This window comes from Podarcis raffonei, chromosome 3, assembly GCF_027172205.1.
Source record: "Podarcis raffonei isolate rPodRaf1 chromosome 3, rPodRaf1.pri, whole genome shotgun sequence".
Lineage (NCBI taxonomy): Eukaryota > Metazoa > Chordata > Lepidosauria > Squamata > Lacertidae > Podarcis > Podarcis raffonei.
Genome location: NC_070604.1, coordinates 53,088,643 through 53,109,329, shown reverse-complemented (window position 1 = coordinate 53,109,329; position 20,687 = coordinate 53,088,643). Strand labels below are relative to the sequence as shown.

Genomic DNA, 20,687 nt, shown 5'->3' with positions numbered 1-20,687 from the left:
ACTCCCTACTTGCAGTCTGACCTCTGCCACAAACTCACTAGAGTTTTGGGGTATCTTAAATACTAACAAATGTATTTGAGAACTAGACTCCAGTTAGCTTCAACCATTTGCAATATGGCACTCAAACTAGTTTACTGTTATGGGAAGCACTTTGAATGTTTTAATTATATAGACGTGTTAAGAATTATTGTTTTATGGATGCTGACTCCAAGAAATGGTTAGCCATTGTTTTGTTGTGGCATTTGTCATATGGCCTTGTTTTTATAAACCCTTTATTCAAAATGACCCCAGTGAAAGGGAAATTCCATTATTAGGTTAGAATTTTCTTTCCAAATGTTTGCATTCCTGGTGTGTGTGTGTGTGTGTGTGTGTGTGTGTGTGTGTGTGTGTGTTGAGTGAAATGATGATTTTGAGGAGGGTGGCAATACCCAAGCATTTGCCTTTATTTTGAATAAGTTCACACCCTCTATCATATCACCTGCTTGTCCTCATAGCCTCTTTTTTCACCGAAAGCTGTGCCGTGATGATGTTACCATTATTGTGTTCTCCTGGACTATTTTATCTCTCAGAATTTGATTCTGTCCCTTAAACAAAGATTGGATTATGTGCAAAAGAAAAAGCATCCCAAAGCACCAAAATTCTGACACGCTTTTTCCACACAAAAGGTGGTAAATATATACTATCAGTCCTGGAAGTGTTCCAAGCTAAACCCCATCACAGTTATTATATGGGGCTCAGATTTGGACAGGCACTCAGCTTAGATCTATGGAAGCTGTCCAATCAAAGTTCTTAAGGCAATTTTTTCCTGTACCATCCTGTGTCCCAAACGCATCATTGCGCCAGGCTAACCTCCCCTCAGTAGAATTATGGATCTGGCGTAGGACACTTAACTACTGGCTTCGCCTAAACTCAAATCCCCCTGGTCTAATATCCCTAGTGCTGCAAGATTGTCACAAGAACCCCTGGACTAAAATTGTTTATCAAAAACTTCACTCTTGTGGTTTATCACCACAACAGCTACTCACTTTGGGTTTTAGTAAAGCAAACAGTCTAATTTGTCAGCACCTAAATGATATCAAGCATCAGAACAACTTGGCCACGATAAGGAAATTTTGCTCATGGTATGCCTATTTTCCACCTTCCCATTTTGACTCTCTGGCACCCTATCTGCATAACCTAGCAATTCTAAAATATAGACATGCTTTTACCCTCGCAAGATTGAATGTATTGCCCTTGGCTGCACTTGAGGGACAATTCCAACAGATTCCACACAAAAAACACATGTCCCTGTTGAGATGGCAGTCCCAAATCGGTGGTGCATGCCCTTCCGGCTTGCACTCTTTATAAAGACTTGAGGAATGAGATTATCACCCCTCTTTTATTGTCCATTCCGGGTCGCCCAACCACTGTCACTGTGTCCTTTCTCTTGGCAGATTAAGATGAGCAGGTGACAGCAAAGGTTGCAGGGCTTTTACCTGGGGCAATCAGAATAAGGTTCACTATTTGACTGTTGATTCAGGACCCTAAAGTGTCTTTTATATAATTGACTTTTTATTTCTGTTCTTTGTATTTCACATTGTTGTTTTGTTGCTGTGGCTGATGGCTGACGCAAATAAAGATCCATTCATTCAAGATTGGATTATGTCTTTATTCTGAAGTGCACCTAATGCAACTGGTGTAAAATGTTATATATAACAGTGGTCCCCAACCCCCAAGAACACTGGAAAATTGCTAAGAGTCTTGGTGGACCACTTAAAATATTTTTCTGCCTTTTGTATGACTTATAATGTATTCTCCTATATGTTGTATGTTTTTTAATTGTATTTTTCTTGCTGATCATATTTCTTATATATTTTATTGTATTACAACTTGAATTCCACATAATATAAAATACAATAGATAATAAAACACAACGTAAGAAATAAAAGCAGCTACAAATATACAGTAAAACATATTTAATTCACCATGTCTGCCTTTCACAGTGGCTATGCCACCTGACTGAAGCTCATGGACCACTGGTCTGTAGACTAGAATTTCAGAACTTCTGTTATATAAGAAATAAGGGGGGGGATACATCTGTTCCTTAATAAGTAGCCTCAGATGATTTTGACCATGAATGAAAACATGAAATGTTTCTCCTCCTTCTCATACATTGCTTTCATTGCAGAAATTCCTGAAGAATCCAGAATTATATGTCCCCCCATTAGCACCTTATCCTCTCCCTCTCCCACATAAACTACCAAAGAAACTGACTGCAGCAGATGTGAAGGCTTTATTTCCTATGCAAGCTGAATTGCAAGGATTCTGTCCAGTTACTTACCTAGATGGGAAGCAAAGGTAAACACTTGCATCTCCAAGGATTTCTGTTAATATAGAATATAGAAAAATGCAATCTGTGCTAATAAGTTCTCAAACAGGCAAACTCCAGCACCTTCCACTTTGCAGAATCATTACTATTCTGCATCACCTTGTATTATTTATTGGGCTTTATTGAATAAAATTTTAAAGTGGTGAAGGTGAAGTTAACATGGTGTGGGGGTGTACTTGATAACTTTACATAGGATTTAAGAATCTTTGCATTATTTGGGTGTATCCAAAGGTGCTTTTCTGCATTCTGTAAATACCTTCCATTCACAAAAGGACTGTTTTGCACCTCAAAAAACTATGCAACTGTTACCCTTCATGGATTAAAAATTTAGATCAGCCACATGAATCCACAATCAGTAATGGACTGGATGAGGACATACAAATGTAATCCACTTAACAGAAATATTCCTGGTTAGAAGTCCTGATCCAAGGATATTGATGTAGCATGCTTTGGATGAGGTTGTACTCTTTTCAAACAATCCGGTCGATAGTTTGGGGATGCTCCTCCAGGCGGCAGGTGTGGCCAGAAGCACTTCCTAGGCAAGTGTAACAACTGTGACTTCTGGAGAAAGCAGACCTGGCCATGGTCATGCATGCTTCAGGTTGCAATCCTATACCCATTTATTTGCAATCTCCACTGAACTGAGTGAGATTTACTTCAGAGCAGGCATGTATAGGGTTGCAGTATTATACAAAGACTGGTTCTTGCCACATGCTGGATCTGCTTTTGAAAACACCTGGTCCAAAATGTTTTTCTGGAGCATGCAGCTCCTCTTTTATGCCAGTCTTACTGGCTGCAAATCAATTTCTGGACTCAATATAAAATTTCAGTTTAAAGCCACAAATCACTTAAAACCAGGGTAAAAGAACAACTGCAGCAAGTATGAGATGCAAATGTGGTGGTATCTTTCTTTCATTTGCTGTTTTGAGGTATGAAGCACTGGTACCTGGGGACATTGAATATGCTGTACTTTATCGCAACAAGCTATATATTTTTGAAAGTGAAGAAAAGCTTCAAAAGTTTATGAGGTACTGAATACATCACGTTTTTACTTTTATTTATTGCTTTGGCTTTGGTTTGGTTTTTTAAAAAACCTGAAATTTCTGTGTTCTTAGATTACCAGAGAAATATTGGAACCAGACCCTTCCACATAAACTTCCCCCAATAAAGGAGCCAATATTGCTGACAGCTCTTCCCCTGACTGGATACCTGGAACAGGTTATTATTTATTGTTAATGACACTCAAATTGACTTAACTTTGGGGGTCCAAGATTCAAATGGGTAGTATCTAATCTCAACGTTGCTAAATGAATTCAGTAATGTAATGAAGCCATGTCACAGCTTTAGTCTTATTTTTGCAAAGGGTTTTCTTTTATTCTGGTAAACATGACTGATGCCTTCCCTCCTTTTTCTAAAGTAATGGACAGTAATGGAAATAAGGGCCCAAATGTTGCACTTGTTTTAACTCTGTAAGCTTTTGGAAGGTCATTCGGTATTCACCAAACTGACAGATGGTGATAAAGGTATTTATCAGAGCTCCAGGGGCTGCTGAAGCTATGACTTGGATGGCAGAGTTAGGAATATGTTGAGCAACTTTCAAAGTGATACAAAACTGAAAGGCACTGTAATTGATATAGAGGAGAGAATTAAAGGCCCAGATTATGAATGAAAGCACCAAGCAGTAAAGATTACAAAACATAAAACCTTATTCACGGAGTAGTGTTTGTATTGCTCAACTAACATTAGTGTTTGTGTTTGTTTGTAGGGTGTGGCCACAGCTCTGATAAAAGCAATGAATGAAGTAGGTTGTTTAAAACCAAAATTTCCTTTCCTAAGTGTGAAAAAAACTGCTCTGCTGTTCATAGCCTATCATTTGAAAGGTACAGTAAAATATGTGCTATTATAGTATGAAGTAAATAAAATAAAAATTAGTTTATATTTTTGACATTGATCTTTTATTATTTTGTTGAACATACATGGTGACACAAGTTAATGCAAGCAGAGTTCTGCTGATACAATAAGATCTCCCATTCAACCCTCCAGAAGAGATTTGGGGGCCATGGGAAAGAAAGAGTGTTGGGATAGGAGAAAGGGGAAATCCCTTTATGCGAGTGGAAAGCTATTCTCCTGCAAGCTGGAAACATTCATCCTAGAATAGTCTATGGTCAAACTAGAAGTGACAAGGTAGGGTTCTATTGCACTAGCAGAAATCCTTGCTCTGACAGAACATTCATAAAGCTCACTACACTGGATACAACCCTATGTTGTAGATATGGGCCTGCCCCATTAAAGTGGAAAGGGGGGGATGGGTGCTGAATCCTTCTCCTACCTAGCACTCTGAATTCATCCCTCCAGATACTTTTCTTACACCTGGCTCCAATACTGGAAGAAAGCCCAGCTGGAAGCACAGGTGTGGGGTGCAGGAAGGATTTGACATCCAATACCTGTGCACTGCTTTTGACTCTTTAAATTGCACATCTACCCCTTCCTCTGCATGTTAATGGTGCAGACCTACATGGATCTACTTCCATCACATGTAGTTTTGGCCACTAGATAACTAAGTTAGACAATGTACCTAAAATCTGGATTTCTAGTTAGAAGCAACTGCACCATCAATGTTAATAGTAATGTAGATAGGGATTCAGTGTGGAGATCTTGTAGGCACTTGATGTTGCATAAATAATTCTATAATATGTCCTTAGGTGTTGTATAATTGCACAGTGAATTAAGAAGTACAAGAGATATGGCATAATCGGTATTATTTCACTTCCTGCAGCATATAACCCCAGGAGCTCTGATTATATACGAAAGAAGTACAAGAGGAAGTTGGAACGCTTCATAGATCATTGTGAACTTATCCCATACCTGGGAATCAAAATGACACAGAGGTATAAAGAGCCTCAAAATCGACCTATTGACTTTGATCACAAATTACATACCTTTTTGTCTCTCAAAGATGTGGATCCAACCTCTCATTAGCCTGGAATATAGTCACATTTGAATGTTAAATTCTTTTGGTTTTTGTTCTGATCGTGCCCAATAAATGATGGATCTAGCGTAACAGCCTCAGCAACATAAACAAAAGTCCTATAGTTTCATGCATTTTAATGGGACAATTTGCAATTTACTCATATATTCTGCAACTAATACTAAATATACTTGGCTTTTAATTATTTTGCCGTCATTGAAAAATATTCAATCTAAAACTATTGTTCTCTAATGCTGTTAATGCAGATATTTAAATGTAATGTATTTTATTATAAAGCCACTGAGAGAATGCTTTTGGTCTTCTGTAATTAGTGATTTTTTATCTCTATTCTTTGTGAAGTATTAACTTCTGCCTATATTTAATTAAAATTAAACAATAGTCAACTAATACCCATTGCTTGCTGCATACTGATTCTGAAGAGTTATGAGTAAATAATTTTATTTTGCCCTTCTGCATAGTATTATGAACAGGGTGGTCATTTTACTTCTACATGTGTAAATCTTCTAAGGAACGAGAACCACTTAGCATAGAGTAATAGTGTACACTGTCAGCAGCTGAAACAGCTGCATGCTGCTATTTCATGTGTGGGCACATCTAAGAAATGCAGTCAACTGTCAATACAGTATATGAACAGTCAATATATGAACTGTGTTCATATATGGCGGAACAGACACACTGAGATATTTTGAATAGGTTCTCAGATGAAAGAGACTGCACCTGCCTGCATCTCCCTTCACGCAATTCCTTCTTTATAGAAGTGGGAAATCAGATGTTTCTTAGAAGATGTGGCATCTTCTGCTGTACTTGATAAACCTGTTTTCGATGAAGTAGCAAATTAGTGTCTGAGTTGAACCATTTCCCATCAATCTCCCGTTCAGGGACTTCCCCATTAAACAGTGTTTTGGTGGTGGGTTATCACTTTTTCTGGTCTTAAATAAAGGGATTTCAGTTGGGCTTGTTTCCAAGTAATGCCTTTATGCTTAGCCTCCCAGCTCAGCAACTGCAGTGGTACCTCTGGTTATATACTTAATACGTTCCGGAGGTCCGTTCTTAACCTGAAACTGTTCTTAACCTGAAGCACCACTTTAGCTAATGGGGCCTCCCGCTGCTGCTGCGCCGCCGGAGCATGATTTCTGTTGTCATCCTGAAGCAAAGTTCTTAACCCGAGGTACTATTTCTGGGTTAGTGGAGTCTGTAACCTGAAGCGTATGTAACCCGAGGTACCACTGTACAAGATTCTCCTGTGACCAAAGAGTTAACATCAGCCAAGACTAGGATTTAAACAAGTGGTTTTTCCTGTATACTTTCTAGCATCAAGATGTCTCGCTTGAGCATGATGTGTAAGCAACGCAGTGTGGATAGTCACTTATTTGGTTAACCTGCTATATATAGCTCAGACTCCTGCTCCTTCTCTCCCTTTGGCTGCACCCTCCATTTGGATGGTGGCAGTGGCAATGAACGAGTCCAGCGCTTCCAATCCTCCCTGTTGGCCCGCAACGAGAGCGAGTGGGCCCCAATCCTTCCAGCCACGAGCAGAGGTAGCTTATCCCATCTCTCGCTTACTCACCAGCACTGGGTGGTGCCGCAAGTCCAGGGCCGGATTTAGGTTTGATGAGGCCCTAAGCTACTGAAGGTAATGGGGCCCTTGTCCAACTGTCCTTTGTCAACAACAAATTGTCATGGTTTTTTGTGTTGAATATATGCTTTATGGTAATTTATGCACCTAACAGGTATCTAAAGCTATTTGCACATGTTGCCATGCAACCGGTCCATGCAGAATGTAGACACCCTATATATAGAAATGAGCAAACCAGTGATATTTTAAGGAGCAGGCTAGCAGGCGGGGCCCATTACAGTGGTACCTCGAGTTAAGAACTTAATTCATTCCGGAGGTCCGTTCTTAACCTGAAACTGTTCTTAACATGAGGTACCACTTTAGCTAATGGGGCCTTCTGCTGCTGCCGCCGCGCGATTTCTGTTCTTATCCTGAAGCAAAGTTCTTAACCCGAGGTACTATTTCTGGGTTAGCGGAGTCTGTAACCTGAAGCGTCTGTAACCCGAGGTACCACTGTACTTACATCATAGGAGCCTACACAACAAAAAACACTGTTGCTTTATGTAGGTTTTATTTGTTTTTTATCTGATATTTTGGTAATGTACATCCAGGTTATTTTCGTTTGGGGGGGCAAGAGAGGGGGGCCCTAAGCTATAGCTTGTTTAGCTTATACGTAAATGAAGTCCGATCCGTACCCGAGAGACGAACAAACGTGGTGGCAAGGCTTGCTGCTCCTTGCCGCCTCCACGTCTGCTTTTGCAGGCGTGCAAGTGACAGTCAGCTGCCTTGTGCCGTCCAACTTCGGGGAAGGAAGCGGCAGAGGACGGGACGCCCGCCCTTGACTCCTCCCTGCCGATGCAGAAATACGCCAAACGTGCCTCCTTTCCGCGGCCAGCTCCCGCTTGACTGCCTGAGAGTAGCAAATGAAACACCCTAGCCGCCTGCGCCCTCCGGAGTCTCCCCCGCCGATTCCGTCCATCGCAGCGAACTTCCTATCTTGCTCCGCCCACTGCCGCGCGCTGGATTTCTGACCCACTTCCTGCTCCGCGCTAGCGTCACTTCCGGGGTGCGCGGCTGCCGCTTTTGGCCTGCGCGTTCGGCTTCTTGCTCAACTGCCTGTCAGGGGGCTCGGGGTCCGGAGCCGCCTTCGCGCGTGGTGAGTCTGCCTCCCCTTTGAAGCGCTGATAACGGTCTCCACCGAGGAGGGCTCTGCCTCCCCCCCTCCCCTTTCCCTCCATGCTCCTGCGCCTGCCACTGTTTCCCAGTCAGGGTGGTCCATTGTCCTGCTCCTAGTTGACAGCAATTTCTGGTGTGGGGCTGGGCTGCCAGCGCTGTCTTTCCTGGCAAAGCTCTTGCGCCTTTTAAATTAATAACCGCCCAAGAAGCAGGAATTCGGCAGGTGGAGCCTTTCTGGTATTTGGCATCTCCACGCCGTGATGGAAGAAGCATCACCTGTTGAACTTATTGTCAAGAAAAGTAAAAAGGGACAGAGGATAGAATTTTGATTTCTTCCCACACAGACCCCTCCGCCTGGAGAGAGGAGAGAAAAGAATGGGCAAGTTTACTCCCTTTTCCGGTTCTTTATCTTTCTGCTATCATCATCATCATCATAACTCCCTTTTCTTTTGTTTTGTTTTTCTCATTGGTTGTCAATGGGAGTCATTAGGTGGGAGGAGTTTAGAGAATAATAAGGGAGAAAATTAGTTTAGCCTATTCTTTCATTAGTGAGATATTTCCCTCCTGGAACAAGTTCATTGGAAGGAACTTTAGCATACCCTTGTTGTCTTTATGGAACTGTGATATAAAAATGGTTTTTTTGAATGTGTACAACTTGATATCTTTGATGTTCTTAGTGATGGTATTGTGAGTAGATGGCACATGCAGATGACTGCAGTTAAAGGCTACGTCGGAACAGGACATGAAATAGCCAGTGATTGTTTTCCTTTACTCTAAACTTGCAAAAGCATTGGAAAAGAAAACCAGATGATTTCTGCTGATATGATGAGCCCAATAGTGATCTAACAAAAGACTTTCTTAAGACTAATCTTATTGAGCAAAGGTGGTTACTACACAATTCCTTATTCCAGGGAAATAATGCAAATGAGTTTGAGGCTCAGTTGGGCTTTGCTGTGCTATTTGGTTATATTGCAAGCTGCTCTGCATACTTTGAGTAGTGCCCGGTAGATTCACAACCTCTGTGAAAAGGTCCTTCTATAAATTTACACTTATTTTCTACCAGGCAGTCTCTTTTACCCTCCCTCCTCAAAATGCAAATTATTTATTTGGCTGCAATCTAGACTGAGTTATACTTAGAATTTGGGGTATGTGGTATACTGAGAAAACAAGCTATGGGGAGGGGCCATAGCTCAGTGGCAGAGCACATGTTTTACATGAAGATCTTAGATTCCGTCCTTGGCATCTCTAGGTAGGTCTGGGAGAGAATCCTTACTGGAAATCCACTGCCAATCAGTACTGACAATATTGAGCTAGATAGACCAATGATCTGTCTTGGTATAAGGCAGCTTTTTATATTTCTAAGAGGTGCATTCTTTGGTCTCTTAAATCCATTTCTGACATATAGTATTAATGCTACTATTTTCCTTACAAGACTGTGTCTTCTATGGTAAGAATTTCTTACAATGAATGCAAGAAATACTTGAATACTTTAGGGCATAGACAAATTCATAGAAGTTGAGTTGGTCGTTGGGTATTGGCCATAAAAGCCAACTGTCGTCTCCATGTTCAAGTATAGATGCTGGGGCAACTAATTCTGTCACCATCAAGCTATGTTTGAGAATTTCTGCCCTTCTGCTAATAGAAATAAAACATTGGACCAGATGAACCTTAGGCTGCTCTAGAGACATTATTTATAACAGAGTTACTTTGTCTCATGGTCCTTTATTGGGAACAGGAATAGAGAATTCTAAGCAGAAGAATGCTTGGTCAATATGAATAGTTTCCTTAGTAAATTACTACATTTATTTTTAAAAGTATAGCTACCCAAGCAAAGTATCCTTTCTGAAGACTGGAGCAGATGCTGCCAGTTGGTGTAGATAATACTGAACTAGATGATGATGATGATGATAATAATAATTTATTTATACCCCACCCATCTGGCCGGGTTTCCCCAGCCACTCTGAGCGGCTCCCAACAGAATATTAAAAACACAATAAAACATCAGACATTAAAAACTTCCCTAAACAGATGGACTGATAGTCTATCTGAGTGCAATGCAGCTTCCTTTCTTCATGGAGGAATACTCCATGCATCCAAACCAACAGGGAGAGTTAAAAAAGCTAACTTCCAAGCCACTTTGGGAGATTGGGGAATCTTCCAGAACAGCAGTTAATGCTCTGTGTGGTGTTCTATAATCGCCCCATGTGCATACACAAGAACTTTTCCAATCATGAAGAAGCTCCTTGAATCACAGCAGTGTTTCTCAACCTTTCTTCTCTTTACAGCAACAATGGATACAGCAGTTCCTGATGCTTCTGAGAAGCGTATAATCATCCACTCACAAGTTCACAGAGATACTATTCTGGCCAGTTTTGAAGAACAGAGGAGAAAAGATTTTTTGTGTGATATCACTTTAATTGTAGAAAATGTTCACTTTAGAGCACACAAAGCTTTACTTGCTGCCAGCAGTGAATATTTCTCCATGATGTTTGTTGATGAGGGAGAGATTGGCCAGTCGATCTATATGCTGGAAGGAATGGTGTCAGATGCTTTTGGTGCGCTGTTGGAGTTTATCTACACTGGTTCTCTGCAAGCTAGTGAAAAAAGTACAGAGCAGATTTTAGCCACAGCTCATCTCCTCAAAGTGAACGATTTAGTAAGGGCTTACACAGAACAAGAGAAGAATTTTAGCAGCACATTATCTGCCACGCCTACTAATGGGGGCACAGTTGCTGCCTTGACAAATGACAAGAAAAGTGAAGATCCACCAAAGCGAAAACGTGGAAGACCAAGAAAAGTGAAGAATATCCAAGAGGAAAAACTTGGGATATCTGCTGAAGATGCTCAGTTAAGAGAGAACAACTCTGTTCATAATAAGCAAAACTTTATGGATAAATATGCTGTGGTGGAAGACAGAGATTCCAATGAGGAGGTTCCTGTAAGCAGAGAAGCAAGAGATACTGATCATGCTTGTAGTTCAGATGCTGCGGTGAGTGTCTCCACTGAAAAAGATGAGAACTATGATCCTAAATGCCAAAGTATACAGGCCAGTCAGAGTCGTTACAGCAAACGTAGGATACAGCGGTCTATCAAGCTAAGAGATTATAAACTTATTGGTGATGAAGAGGACAATGGGCTGAAAAAGAGACATGATAGGAGAAGAAAACGTACAGGTTCTGAAGTTGAGTGCAAAGACTGTGGGAAGGTATTTAAATATAACCATTTTTTAGCTATTCACCGAAGAAGTCATACGGGTAGGTACTAATGATCAGTTTATTTCATTCAGTAATATAATTGTTGCATACCATAGCCACAATGCTCCTTAAACTGTGTTTTTTATTGAAATGTTTTAGCTAGCTCATAAGGTGTAATGTAATTTTTATTGCATGACCATAGGCTAATGATTTAACAGTTATATAAGTATATAAAATTAATTAAATCAATCCAGTTACAAATTGGATGAAATCACACACTAAAAATCATTAGATAGATAGTTTAAACAAAAAGTCCATTTTAAATTTATAAACAATGTAGCAGAAAAAAATGTTTTTGCACACTCCAAAAGTCGAGAAAACAAAACCCATATGCCAAATAACATCCTATTTATGATATGAAAAGCAGCTATTGACTCTATATAGACTACATTCAGATGTTCCTTTTTGTGTATATATATATTTTGTTGCGTGATACAGCGCAAAATATCACTGCGTGATACAGCGCAGTGTCCAGAGGAGGGCAACCAAAATGGTCAAAGGTCTGGAAATGATGCCTTATGAGGAACGGCTAAGGGAGCTGGGCATGTTTAGCCTGGAGAAGAGGAGGTTAAGGGGTGATATGATAGCCATGTTCAAATATATAAAAGGATGTCACATAGAGAAGGGAGAAAGGTTGTTTTCTGCTGCTCCAGAGAAGCGGACACGGAGCAATGGATCCAAACTGCAGGAAAGAAGATTCCACCTAAACATTAGGAAGAACTTCCTGACAGTAAGAGCTGTTCGACAGTGGAATTTGCTGCCAAGGAGTGTGGTGGAGTCTCCTTTGGAGGTCTTTAAGCAGAGGCTTGACAACCATATGTCAGGAGTGCTCTGATGGTGTTTCCTGCTTGGCAGGGGGTTGGACTCGATGGCCCTTGTGGTCTCTTCCAACTCTATGATTCTATGAAAATATTTACATAGCATAGAATAGTAAAGGTAAAGGGACCCCTGACCATTAGGTCCAGTTGTGGCCAACTGTGGGGTTGTGGCACTCATCTTGCTTTATTGGCTGAGGGAGCCAGCGTACAGCTTCTGGGTCATGTGGCCAGCATGACTAAGCCGCTTCTGGCGAACCAGAGCACAGAAACACCATTTACATTCCCGCCGGAGCGGTACCTATTTATCTACCTGCACTTTGACGTGCTTTCGAACTGCTAGGTTGGCAGGAGCAAAGACCGAGCAACGGGAGCTCACCCCGTTGTGACCTTCTGATTGGCAAGTCCTAGGCTCTGTGGTTTAACCCACAGCGCCACCCGCGTCCATACACATAGCATAGAATACTGTTGTCTAAATACTGCTTGATTTTTCTAGAATATTCTTTTACTGAATCTATTCATCAAAACATTTCATTAAAACTTCAGCATAGAACTTTGTCAAGCTCTTAACTTTCAGAAGAGGAAATGATGAAGGTGGTTTCTCCATAATATTTTTCTGAATATTCCCCCCCTCCCCGCAATGTAATGCAATAATGGCCAGCTGCTATGGTTTATGGGGATGGCAGTGGACTCACATTGTCATGATCATTCATTGCCCCAATGCATCTTGACTGGGAAGGTCTGCTTTCTAAGCTGAAGAACCCAGCAGGCACTGTCCCAATGCAAAAAGAAAGTCTAATGTTTCCATCATCTGCTGTATAACTTATTGGTAAATTTTGCAAAGTCAAAACATATATGTTACTGCTGGATTTATAAGATAAGAATTGCATAATTGTTGTTGTTATTAATTAATAAATTTACACAGGTCCTTACAATAGTGTGTATAGCTGTGGTTTGCAAATCAGGAAGTCCATAGATTAAGTCAGTGGCCTTTGGCATGGCCCTGATTCTTTGCCGTTCCATTGGCAGTGTGATATTATTAATACTGAGCAACCTTGCAGGGCAGTTGTTAGGATTCCTGAGAACATACCATATTTACTCAAATGTAATGTACATCTTTTCTGGGCCAAATCATGTCGCGAAAATGTGGGTGCACATTAGATTTGATTTCAAGCTTGAAAAACAACGCTGACATAGCAAACACTTTTTTGGTTTAAAGGTTTTGAAAATTGAGGTGCACATTAGATTTGATGGTGCATTAGATTTGTGTAAATACAGTGTGTGAAGCACTTTGAATACCATCAAGCTATTAATAATGATTTCACGATAACCATTCAATTTATTTTTCTTAACCTACAGTTTTGAAAAAATGTTTGGGGTTTTCTTTTAAATAACGTGGTTTGAAGCATCTTTCTGTCAACTTGAATTGTCTAACTATTTGCCACTCACAAACCTGGTACCTTGTTTTTAGGGGAGCGCCCGTTTAAGTGCAGTGAATGTGGTAAAGGCTTTTCCCAGAAACACTCTCTCCAAGTTCATGAGCGAATGCATACTGGAGAACGGCCATACACTTGTACTGTTTGCAGTAAGGCTTTAACAACAAAACATTCACTCCTGGAGCACATGAGCCTTCATACAGGTAAAGAGCATTTTAGCTGTGCTAAGAGTGTAAATTAATTAGCAAATAATTGTTTGGTTGGATCAGTTCCTAGATCCATTAAGCCCAACATGGTTTCCAACTGCAGAATGCCTGAGGCCTCTGGGCCCTTACAAAGTAGTACATGAAGGGTTTGGCTAATCCTGATATCCAACTTAAGTTGTACTCAGAATGGGCCCTCTGAAATCTGTTGAATTCAGTGGGTCTATTCCATGTATGACTAACATAATGGGTATCATTCCTAATGCTTTGTCCTCAGCATCTGGTATACTGCCTCTGCACACAGAAGTTCAATTTAGCTGGTAAGGCTAATAACCTTTCATAGACTTTATCCTCCATGAACTGGTTGAATCCTTTAAAAAGCTTTCTAGGCTGTTCTCTGTCACCACATGTTGTGGAGTAACTTTCCTGATAATTACACATATAAGGCTCTCTGAATTCCCCCAGGAATAAGCCCCATTGAAGACAGGGGGACCTGCCTCTGAATAAACATGCACAGGATTGTTTTTGCTTGGTGTTTAGTTGTATGTTTGAGTAAGACCCAGACTAAACATAATATAAGCTATGCCGTGATATCTGTTGTGATTTCTTTGAAATATCTTCTAAACTCCTCTGTTTTTCTTTCAGGTCAGAAAGCTTTTACTTGTGATCAGTGTGGAAAATACTTCAGCCAAAAGAGACAACTTAAGAGTCATTACAGAGTTCACACAGGTATAACAAATTTAAGAGGCGTGGTGGATTTTGTTGGAAATTTTTTAGCACATTGTCTTTCTTACGTTTTTCAAATGAGTCTCTTTTTAATAACTGTATCAAGCTATCAAAGGGTATTTATATATTAGTTCCATGCTAAGAAGGAATGTGAGTCTTTTGAATGCTTAGCTTGAATATTCCCATCTTTGAGGCTATTCCAGAGTTGAGGATACCACCTCAAGGTGACTTTGTGTACAAGCATGGACAGGAGTGTGAGCCACACTTCCTCTAGACACACTTCTAGGACAACATAACTTTTCTTGTGAAGAGTGCAACTACTGCTCCCAAGCATTTCCCAATGGGGTAGATGTATGATTACAACTTTGCACATCCCCTCTCCATCCCAAAGCACAGTAAAAGTAGCATGAATTTCCTTGTGCTTTATGCTTCTACATTCTTCATGATGTTATAACTATACACATTGGGTTACAGTGCCTATATGTGTGTAGCACCTCTGGTCTTGGGCTCCAGAGGGAAGCTAGGAATGGCAAACATGATCCTTTTGGTCCACAGAAGCCTATGTGAACTTTAATGTTCTTCTGTCTCTCTAATACTCTGCTGTCAGTAGTATTTAAAACAACTAATGTTGTGATGGAAACTATTTAACCAACTCAAATCTCTCTGAATACCAGAAAATCATGTTCTTTCTATAACTGCCTTGTGTTGCTTCTCTTAACTGTGGCATTGGTTTGATTCGGGATATGTCAGATTTGTATGTTTGTGTGCTACCTTGACAGCGCTGTTGGACCAAAGGGCAGGACAGACATTTTAATAAATAATAGTAATAGACTCAGAAAAGATAATGGATACCTATTTTTCTTTTTGTAATAAGGCCATTCTTTGCCAGAATGTAACCTGTGTCATCGCAAATTCATGGATGCAGCTCAGTTAAAGAAACATTTAAGAACACATACAGGTAATGCCCCTCCATATTTCTTTCAGAGAAGAGACAGCTGTCCTTTGGGTTTGGCCTCTGGGCCTCTGAAACACACAAGCCTATAGTTAGTGTCAGGTCAAATAAGAGATCTGCCCTCCTACTGGGAGAGTTTAGCACCAGCTAGGCACAAATTGATATTCACATTGGGAATGTTGATGCACAGCTGAATTGGAAGAGACAGCAATATGCCCCAGAGAATAAATGAGGTTGAAATGGATTTTAATCTGGATTGGTGAATCCTAAACAGCGCCGAATCCATAATGTGCAGGACTTTACTGATACAAATCAGACTCCTTGAGTTTCTTTTAGAGAACAGGGGGTTGTGAAGGCTATGTGATTGAAAACCATGAGCAGAATGACAAAAAAGAAATATGGATAAGCGCTTGTAGAATTTATTAGTCTTGTTTGTAAGAAAGTCTCCAAGCTACTTACATTTAAAAACATAAATATATTGTGCCATTTAAAAAAGAAGAAAGGCTATATAAAACATTAACAGTTTTCAATCATTCAAACAATGCCCCCCACCAAAACCAAATAAAGCATTGTTTTTTCAACAAAATGAAGTGTTATACTGTGAAACGTTTCTGTAAGCTTCCTTCTCATGTTACCTCAGTGGTATGGGACCTTCCAACAACATTGAAGGACTTAAGCTGTGTGGAAGGAAGCCACAATGCTATATTCCTTCCCAGGCTAGCATAAGTTCAACTTCCAGGGGAAGCAATGCTTGCAGGAAAAGGAGCTGCATGCACTGTGAATTCCTTCCATATTGTCTAGCAACATTTTAGGAACAGTACAGAAGGAATACTTGATGCAGCTGCTGACATCCAAAACAACTTTGATGAGGAAGAAGAGCATGATGGATTCTATCTCTCTTCTTTTTTCTGTGTTGATTAGCCATGAGATTTGTTGAATATTACTTAGATGAAAAAGAGTCCCTTCTTTTCCAGTGCTCTTTAAATTCTGACAGGCTTTCCAGTTAATCCCAAATTTATTGCCATGATTATCTCCCTACAGCCAGAATACTCCCTATATGTGGTAGCTCTATATGTGACTGCTCTGCAGTCATAGCTCTTGGTATGTTCCATCACAAACAGTGTGCTGGTAGAATGATATTTAGAGTGGTGCTGTTGTTTCATTAGTAAGATATTGCTCAGATGTCAAAGTCCCACACACTGTAATTGAGTGTATTTTTTAAAATCATGCTAGCCTTTAATTAAACAGTGGTATCTTGCTGTTACACTAACCAACACGTTTTTGTAGGTGAAAAGCCATTTACATGTGAAATTTGTGGCAAGTCCTTCACAGCAAAAAGCTCTCTCCAGACTCACATAAGAATCCACAGGTATGCTTTTCCTCCTTTTGTTTTGTGTGGTTGCATGTCAGGAACTAGTTTTTTTTATGGGAAATGCTTTGAGTCTAAATTGTTGCAGACTGGGTGTCCACTGTAACTACAGAAGTTGAATATTTAGCTGAAAATACAAAATGGGATTTTTTGAACAGTTTAAAAGCTGACCTTGTACCCCAAAGGTATACTAAAATTTGTGTTCTGTGGGCCAGCTACAAATCATATGTATATAAAAACAGGAGTCTTTAGCCAATGCTCAGCCTGCTCAGCATAAGTACACTGGGGTGATCCTGTCTCTCACTGCATCATGAAATTTTGTGAAATGTCTGTATCCTTCAAGCTTTCACATACTTGATGAAGCTAACCTGTCTTCCCTTGCAGAGGAGAAAAACCTTACACATGCAGCATTTGTGGGAAATCCTTTTCTGATTCCAGTGCCAAGAGGAGACACTGTATCTTACACACTGGCAAAAAGCCCTTTTCTTGCTCGGAGTGCAGCGTGCAGTTTGCACGCCTAGACAATTTGAAGTCACATTTAAAGATCCACATCAAAGAAAAGCAGCTACAGGAAGCAAGCAGTGCTCCCCACAGCAGCAGCAGCAGCACAGACGAAGTCAGGAACATTCTTCAGTTGCAGCAGTATCAACTCTCCACTTCTGGAGCACAGGAGATCCAGCTGCTGGTCACAGATTCTGTGCACAATATCAATTTTGTGCCCAGCCATAGCGAAGGTATTAGTGTTGTCACTGCAGATGGCACCCAAAATGTGATGACGGACCATGCAGGCAGTCTTACCCTTCTCACTCAGCCACCCCAGCAGCTACAGAACTTGCTCCTTTCCACCCAGCCAGAGCCAGCAGACCAGATTCAGAATATTAACATTGTGAGCAGCCAGATGGAGCCTCCACAGGCTGAGCAAGTGCACGTCATCACGCTCTCTAAAGAAGCCCTGGAGCATCTACATGCCAATCAGAATCCAGCAGAAGTGCTCCAGATCACCACAGGAACATCGCATCCAAGCCAGCACCTGCAGGTGGCTCAGGAACCTAGCCAGGAGTTTCGCATCAGCCAAGCTACAGTCCTACCTCCTCAAGTTAGCAAGGGACAGACTCAAACTGTACATGTCTCTGAATCACCTCAGCAGTCTCTGACTGTAGGCCAGTCATCTGATGATCATCATATTGAGAGGCAGACTTTTTAAAATAAGGGCTGTTTTGCTTCTTTATTTATTTATCAAAAGTGAAATGACGTCAAACCAAGTCATATTTCATCTATCTATTTAAATTTGCATTTTGGTAATACTGATGGTTCACTTTATTGTAAAGCTGAGTATTTTTTATTTTTATGTTTTCTTAACTTAAATATATATTGATAGGGTGATTTCATAGTCAAGACCCATGCGTATTTTGCAATAGTTATTGAGATACTGTTGGTGGGATCCAACCATTTTAGCTGTTTCAGTGGAAAAGAGCTTTTCACTTGCTCCCATTTAAGCTGATGGGATGTAAAAATTAACTTCACCTGGATCATGCACTGTATAATTATGTGCTTGTTTTCAGAGTTCTACTTTGCTCTTGGATATCTACAGAGGAATTACTTTCTTTTTCCTTCCTTCCTTCCTTCCTTCCTTCCTTCCTTCCTTCCTTCCTTCCCCATGGAAAAGCAGTTGTGCTTATTTATGTGCATTACAATGGCAAGCTGGAAAATACATATTGCCATTTTATATGTGCGAATACATGTGCAATATTGCCAGTTAAACCACAATTTCCAATCCAGTTTTAAGATTTGTCTTGATGTATAAGCATATGTGTGTAATTTCAAAAGGATGGAAGAGTAAAGTTGGACTTCTGACCATGTGTGGACAGGCCATCCTGAAAAGTGCCACCTACAGGCTTAAAGAAAATTGTTTTTCTTGTTTGGGTTTTACATTAGGCTTTGCCGATTCAATTCATGATTCAACTCTAGTTATATATAGGCCTAATTCAAATTCAACACTAAGCCATGGTTTATTAGACCAACAAGTGTTGTGACTGTGTATCCCCCTCTTCCATCCTATTTTCTCTCTTGCATCTTAATGCAATGCTTCTGGGATTTCTTAAATGACAGTTTCTGATTATGAACTCGGACAGTTGTTTAAGCAGCGGCGAGGGAACGTGAAGACATAACATTCATTCTCAGTCTGCTAAACCACTGTTTTACTGGACCTGAAATAGACCATAGTCTAGTTCTGCTTGTTGTGGAGAGGAATTCATATTCTACTTCAATAATGCACTGTTGGCAGATAGCCACCCTCTGATAAACATTTTGATGTGCATTTGGCCTCTGCTTTTTCATTTCTTGGTCCAGCTTGCACAACAGTTTGCACATCCAACCACCATTCTTCTGGGAGATTGGAAGTAAATCTGATACAATTGACCATAAGGAAGCTTCAACAGCATTGTCTGCACCAGTGGAATAATACTATCAATGTTGGAAGTACAGTAGAACCTTCCAGGTTATCTTGGCACCCTTGTGTCATCCATGCTTAACGGTTGGGTGTGGTGCTAAGCTGTGTTAACACAGCTCTTGACACAGCCAAAGTTAAGGACAAATATTATGTCATATCATGTTTGCAATCACCCATGTACCTATTCTCTGCAATACGGTGGGCACCAAAAATGTGTCACTTGCAATCAGTGCATCTTTTGACAGTTTTTGTCACGTTACTCACTTTTGCCCAGAGACCATGCGGTGATACATATGTGGAGCTACACAATCAAATCCTCCTCTTCACTACCGTGGAGGAATGTGTCCAGAACGCCTCTCTGTGAACACACACACACACGAGAGAGAGAGAGCGCGTGCAAGAGAGAGCTGTCCTGTCTAGTGAAGTAAATACAAAAGCCTTGGGGAGTGTAGTAAGGACCTTACCACAGATTGCTGGTATTACATAAGAATGTTCCTTATGTAAACATTCAAACATGATCTTCTTACAAAGGTGATATAATGTGATGATGAGAATAAACTATTAATAATCTTTGATTCAGTTAGTCACTCTGCCGATAGTATAGTTATAGCCAAATCGTAAATTTTCTGTGCCTTAGCTTTTACAACAGAAAAGCTTTTACAGCAAAAAAAGAGATGAGAATGAACATTCATCATCTCTGCAAAACAACATAATTACTTTCAAATGCTAGAAATAAGTGCAGGATACCTTAATCACATATTTAAATTTTAAACACAGCTTCATATTTTGCCTTGAGAACACAATACTGTTTTTATTCTAGGTTAAAAATGGTTTCATAATTAAAGATTTAAGATGGCACAAATCTCAAATTGTTTCTTAAAAACTATAACTCTATAATTGGTAACAGTAAAAATACAAAATAAATATCAAAATTTAAATGGACTTTTTAAAAAGATTGTTATTTAAAAAATTTCAAAGGGGGAGAGTTGGAAAAGAAAGACATAATTTCTGGGGGATAAATTTCCAAATTGTAACAGTTCTTTCTCTGACTTTATAATTCTGTTGTGACTGATGCAGTTGCAAAAATAAATCACTAGGTGAAGGGGAAATAATGCTGTTTCCTCAGTTAAGGGTTAAATTTTCATGCTTATACAGTACATATTTACTCTTGTATGTGAAATGGAACTGTTTCTCCTTTAAAATAAAAACAATGCATAAATTCATCCTTCTAGCATTTTTCTCTGTGTAGTTTATCTGCATGCTGCTAACACTTCTTCCTAGCCAGGAGCTCATTTGCATCCTGTTGGTGTCAACCTTTTCCCCCAGTCAGATTTTTCTGATTATGCTCCTGCAATATGAATGAGAAGCACATAAATCATTTGTTCTAGAAATTGT

At 40.1% G+C, this 20,687-nt stretch overlaps 2 protein-coding genes across 7 annotated transcripts in view; both read left to right on the top strand.

Moving 5' to 3' along the window:
• The window catches only part of AK9 (adenylate kinase 9), a 57,187-nt gene extending 51,540 nt beyond the window's left edge, over positions 1–5,647 (top strand). For all 6 annotated transcript variants that reach the window (XM_053381644.1, XM_053381645.1, XM_053381646.1 and 3 more), the window contains 5 exons: positions 2,168–2,337; positions 3,298–3,396; positions 3,484–3,586; positions 4,134–4,248; positions 5,145–5,647. In XM_053381644.1, coding sequence (XP_053237619.1) covers positions 2,168–2,337; positions 3,298–3,396; positions 3,484–3,586; positions 4,134–4,248; positions 5,145–5,347 — 690 coding nt within the window. In that variant the 3' untranslated portion in view covers positions 5,348–5,647. The remainder of the gene's footprint in view (positions 1–2,167; positions 2,338–3,297; positions 3,397–3,483; positions 3,587–4,133; positions 4,249–5,144) is intronic.
• Positions 5,648–7,962: 2,315 nt separating this feature from the next.
• Positions 7,963–20,515, top strand: ZBTB24 (zinc finger and BTB domain containing 24). Its single transcript, XM_053381651.1, has 7 exons — positions 7,963–8,068; positions 10,374–11,342; positions 13,629–13,796; positions 14,442–14,525; positions 15,397–15,480; positions 16,762–16,843; positions 17,228–20,515. The coding sequence occupies exons 2-7, from the start codon at positions 10,379–10,381 to the stop codon at positions 18,045–18,047; spliced, it is 2,202 nt and encodes a 733-aa protein (XP_053237626.1). The 5' UTR covers positions 7,963–8,068; positions 10,374–10,378; the 3' UTR covers positions 18,048–20,515.
• The last annotated feature ends 172 nt before the right edge of the window (positions 20,516–20,687 follow it).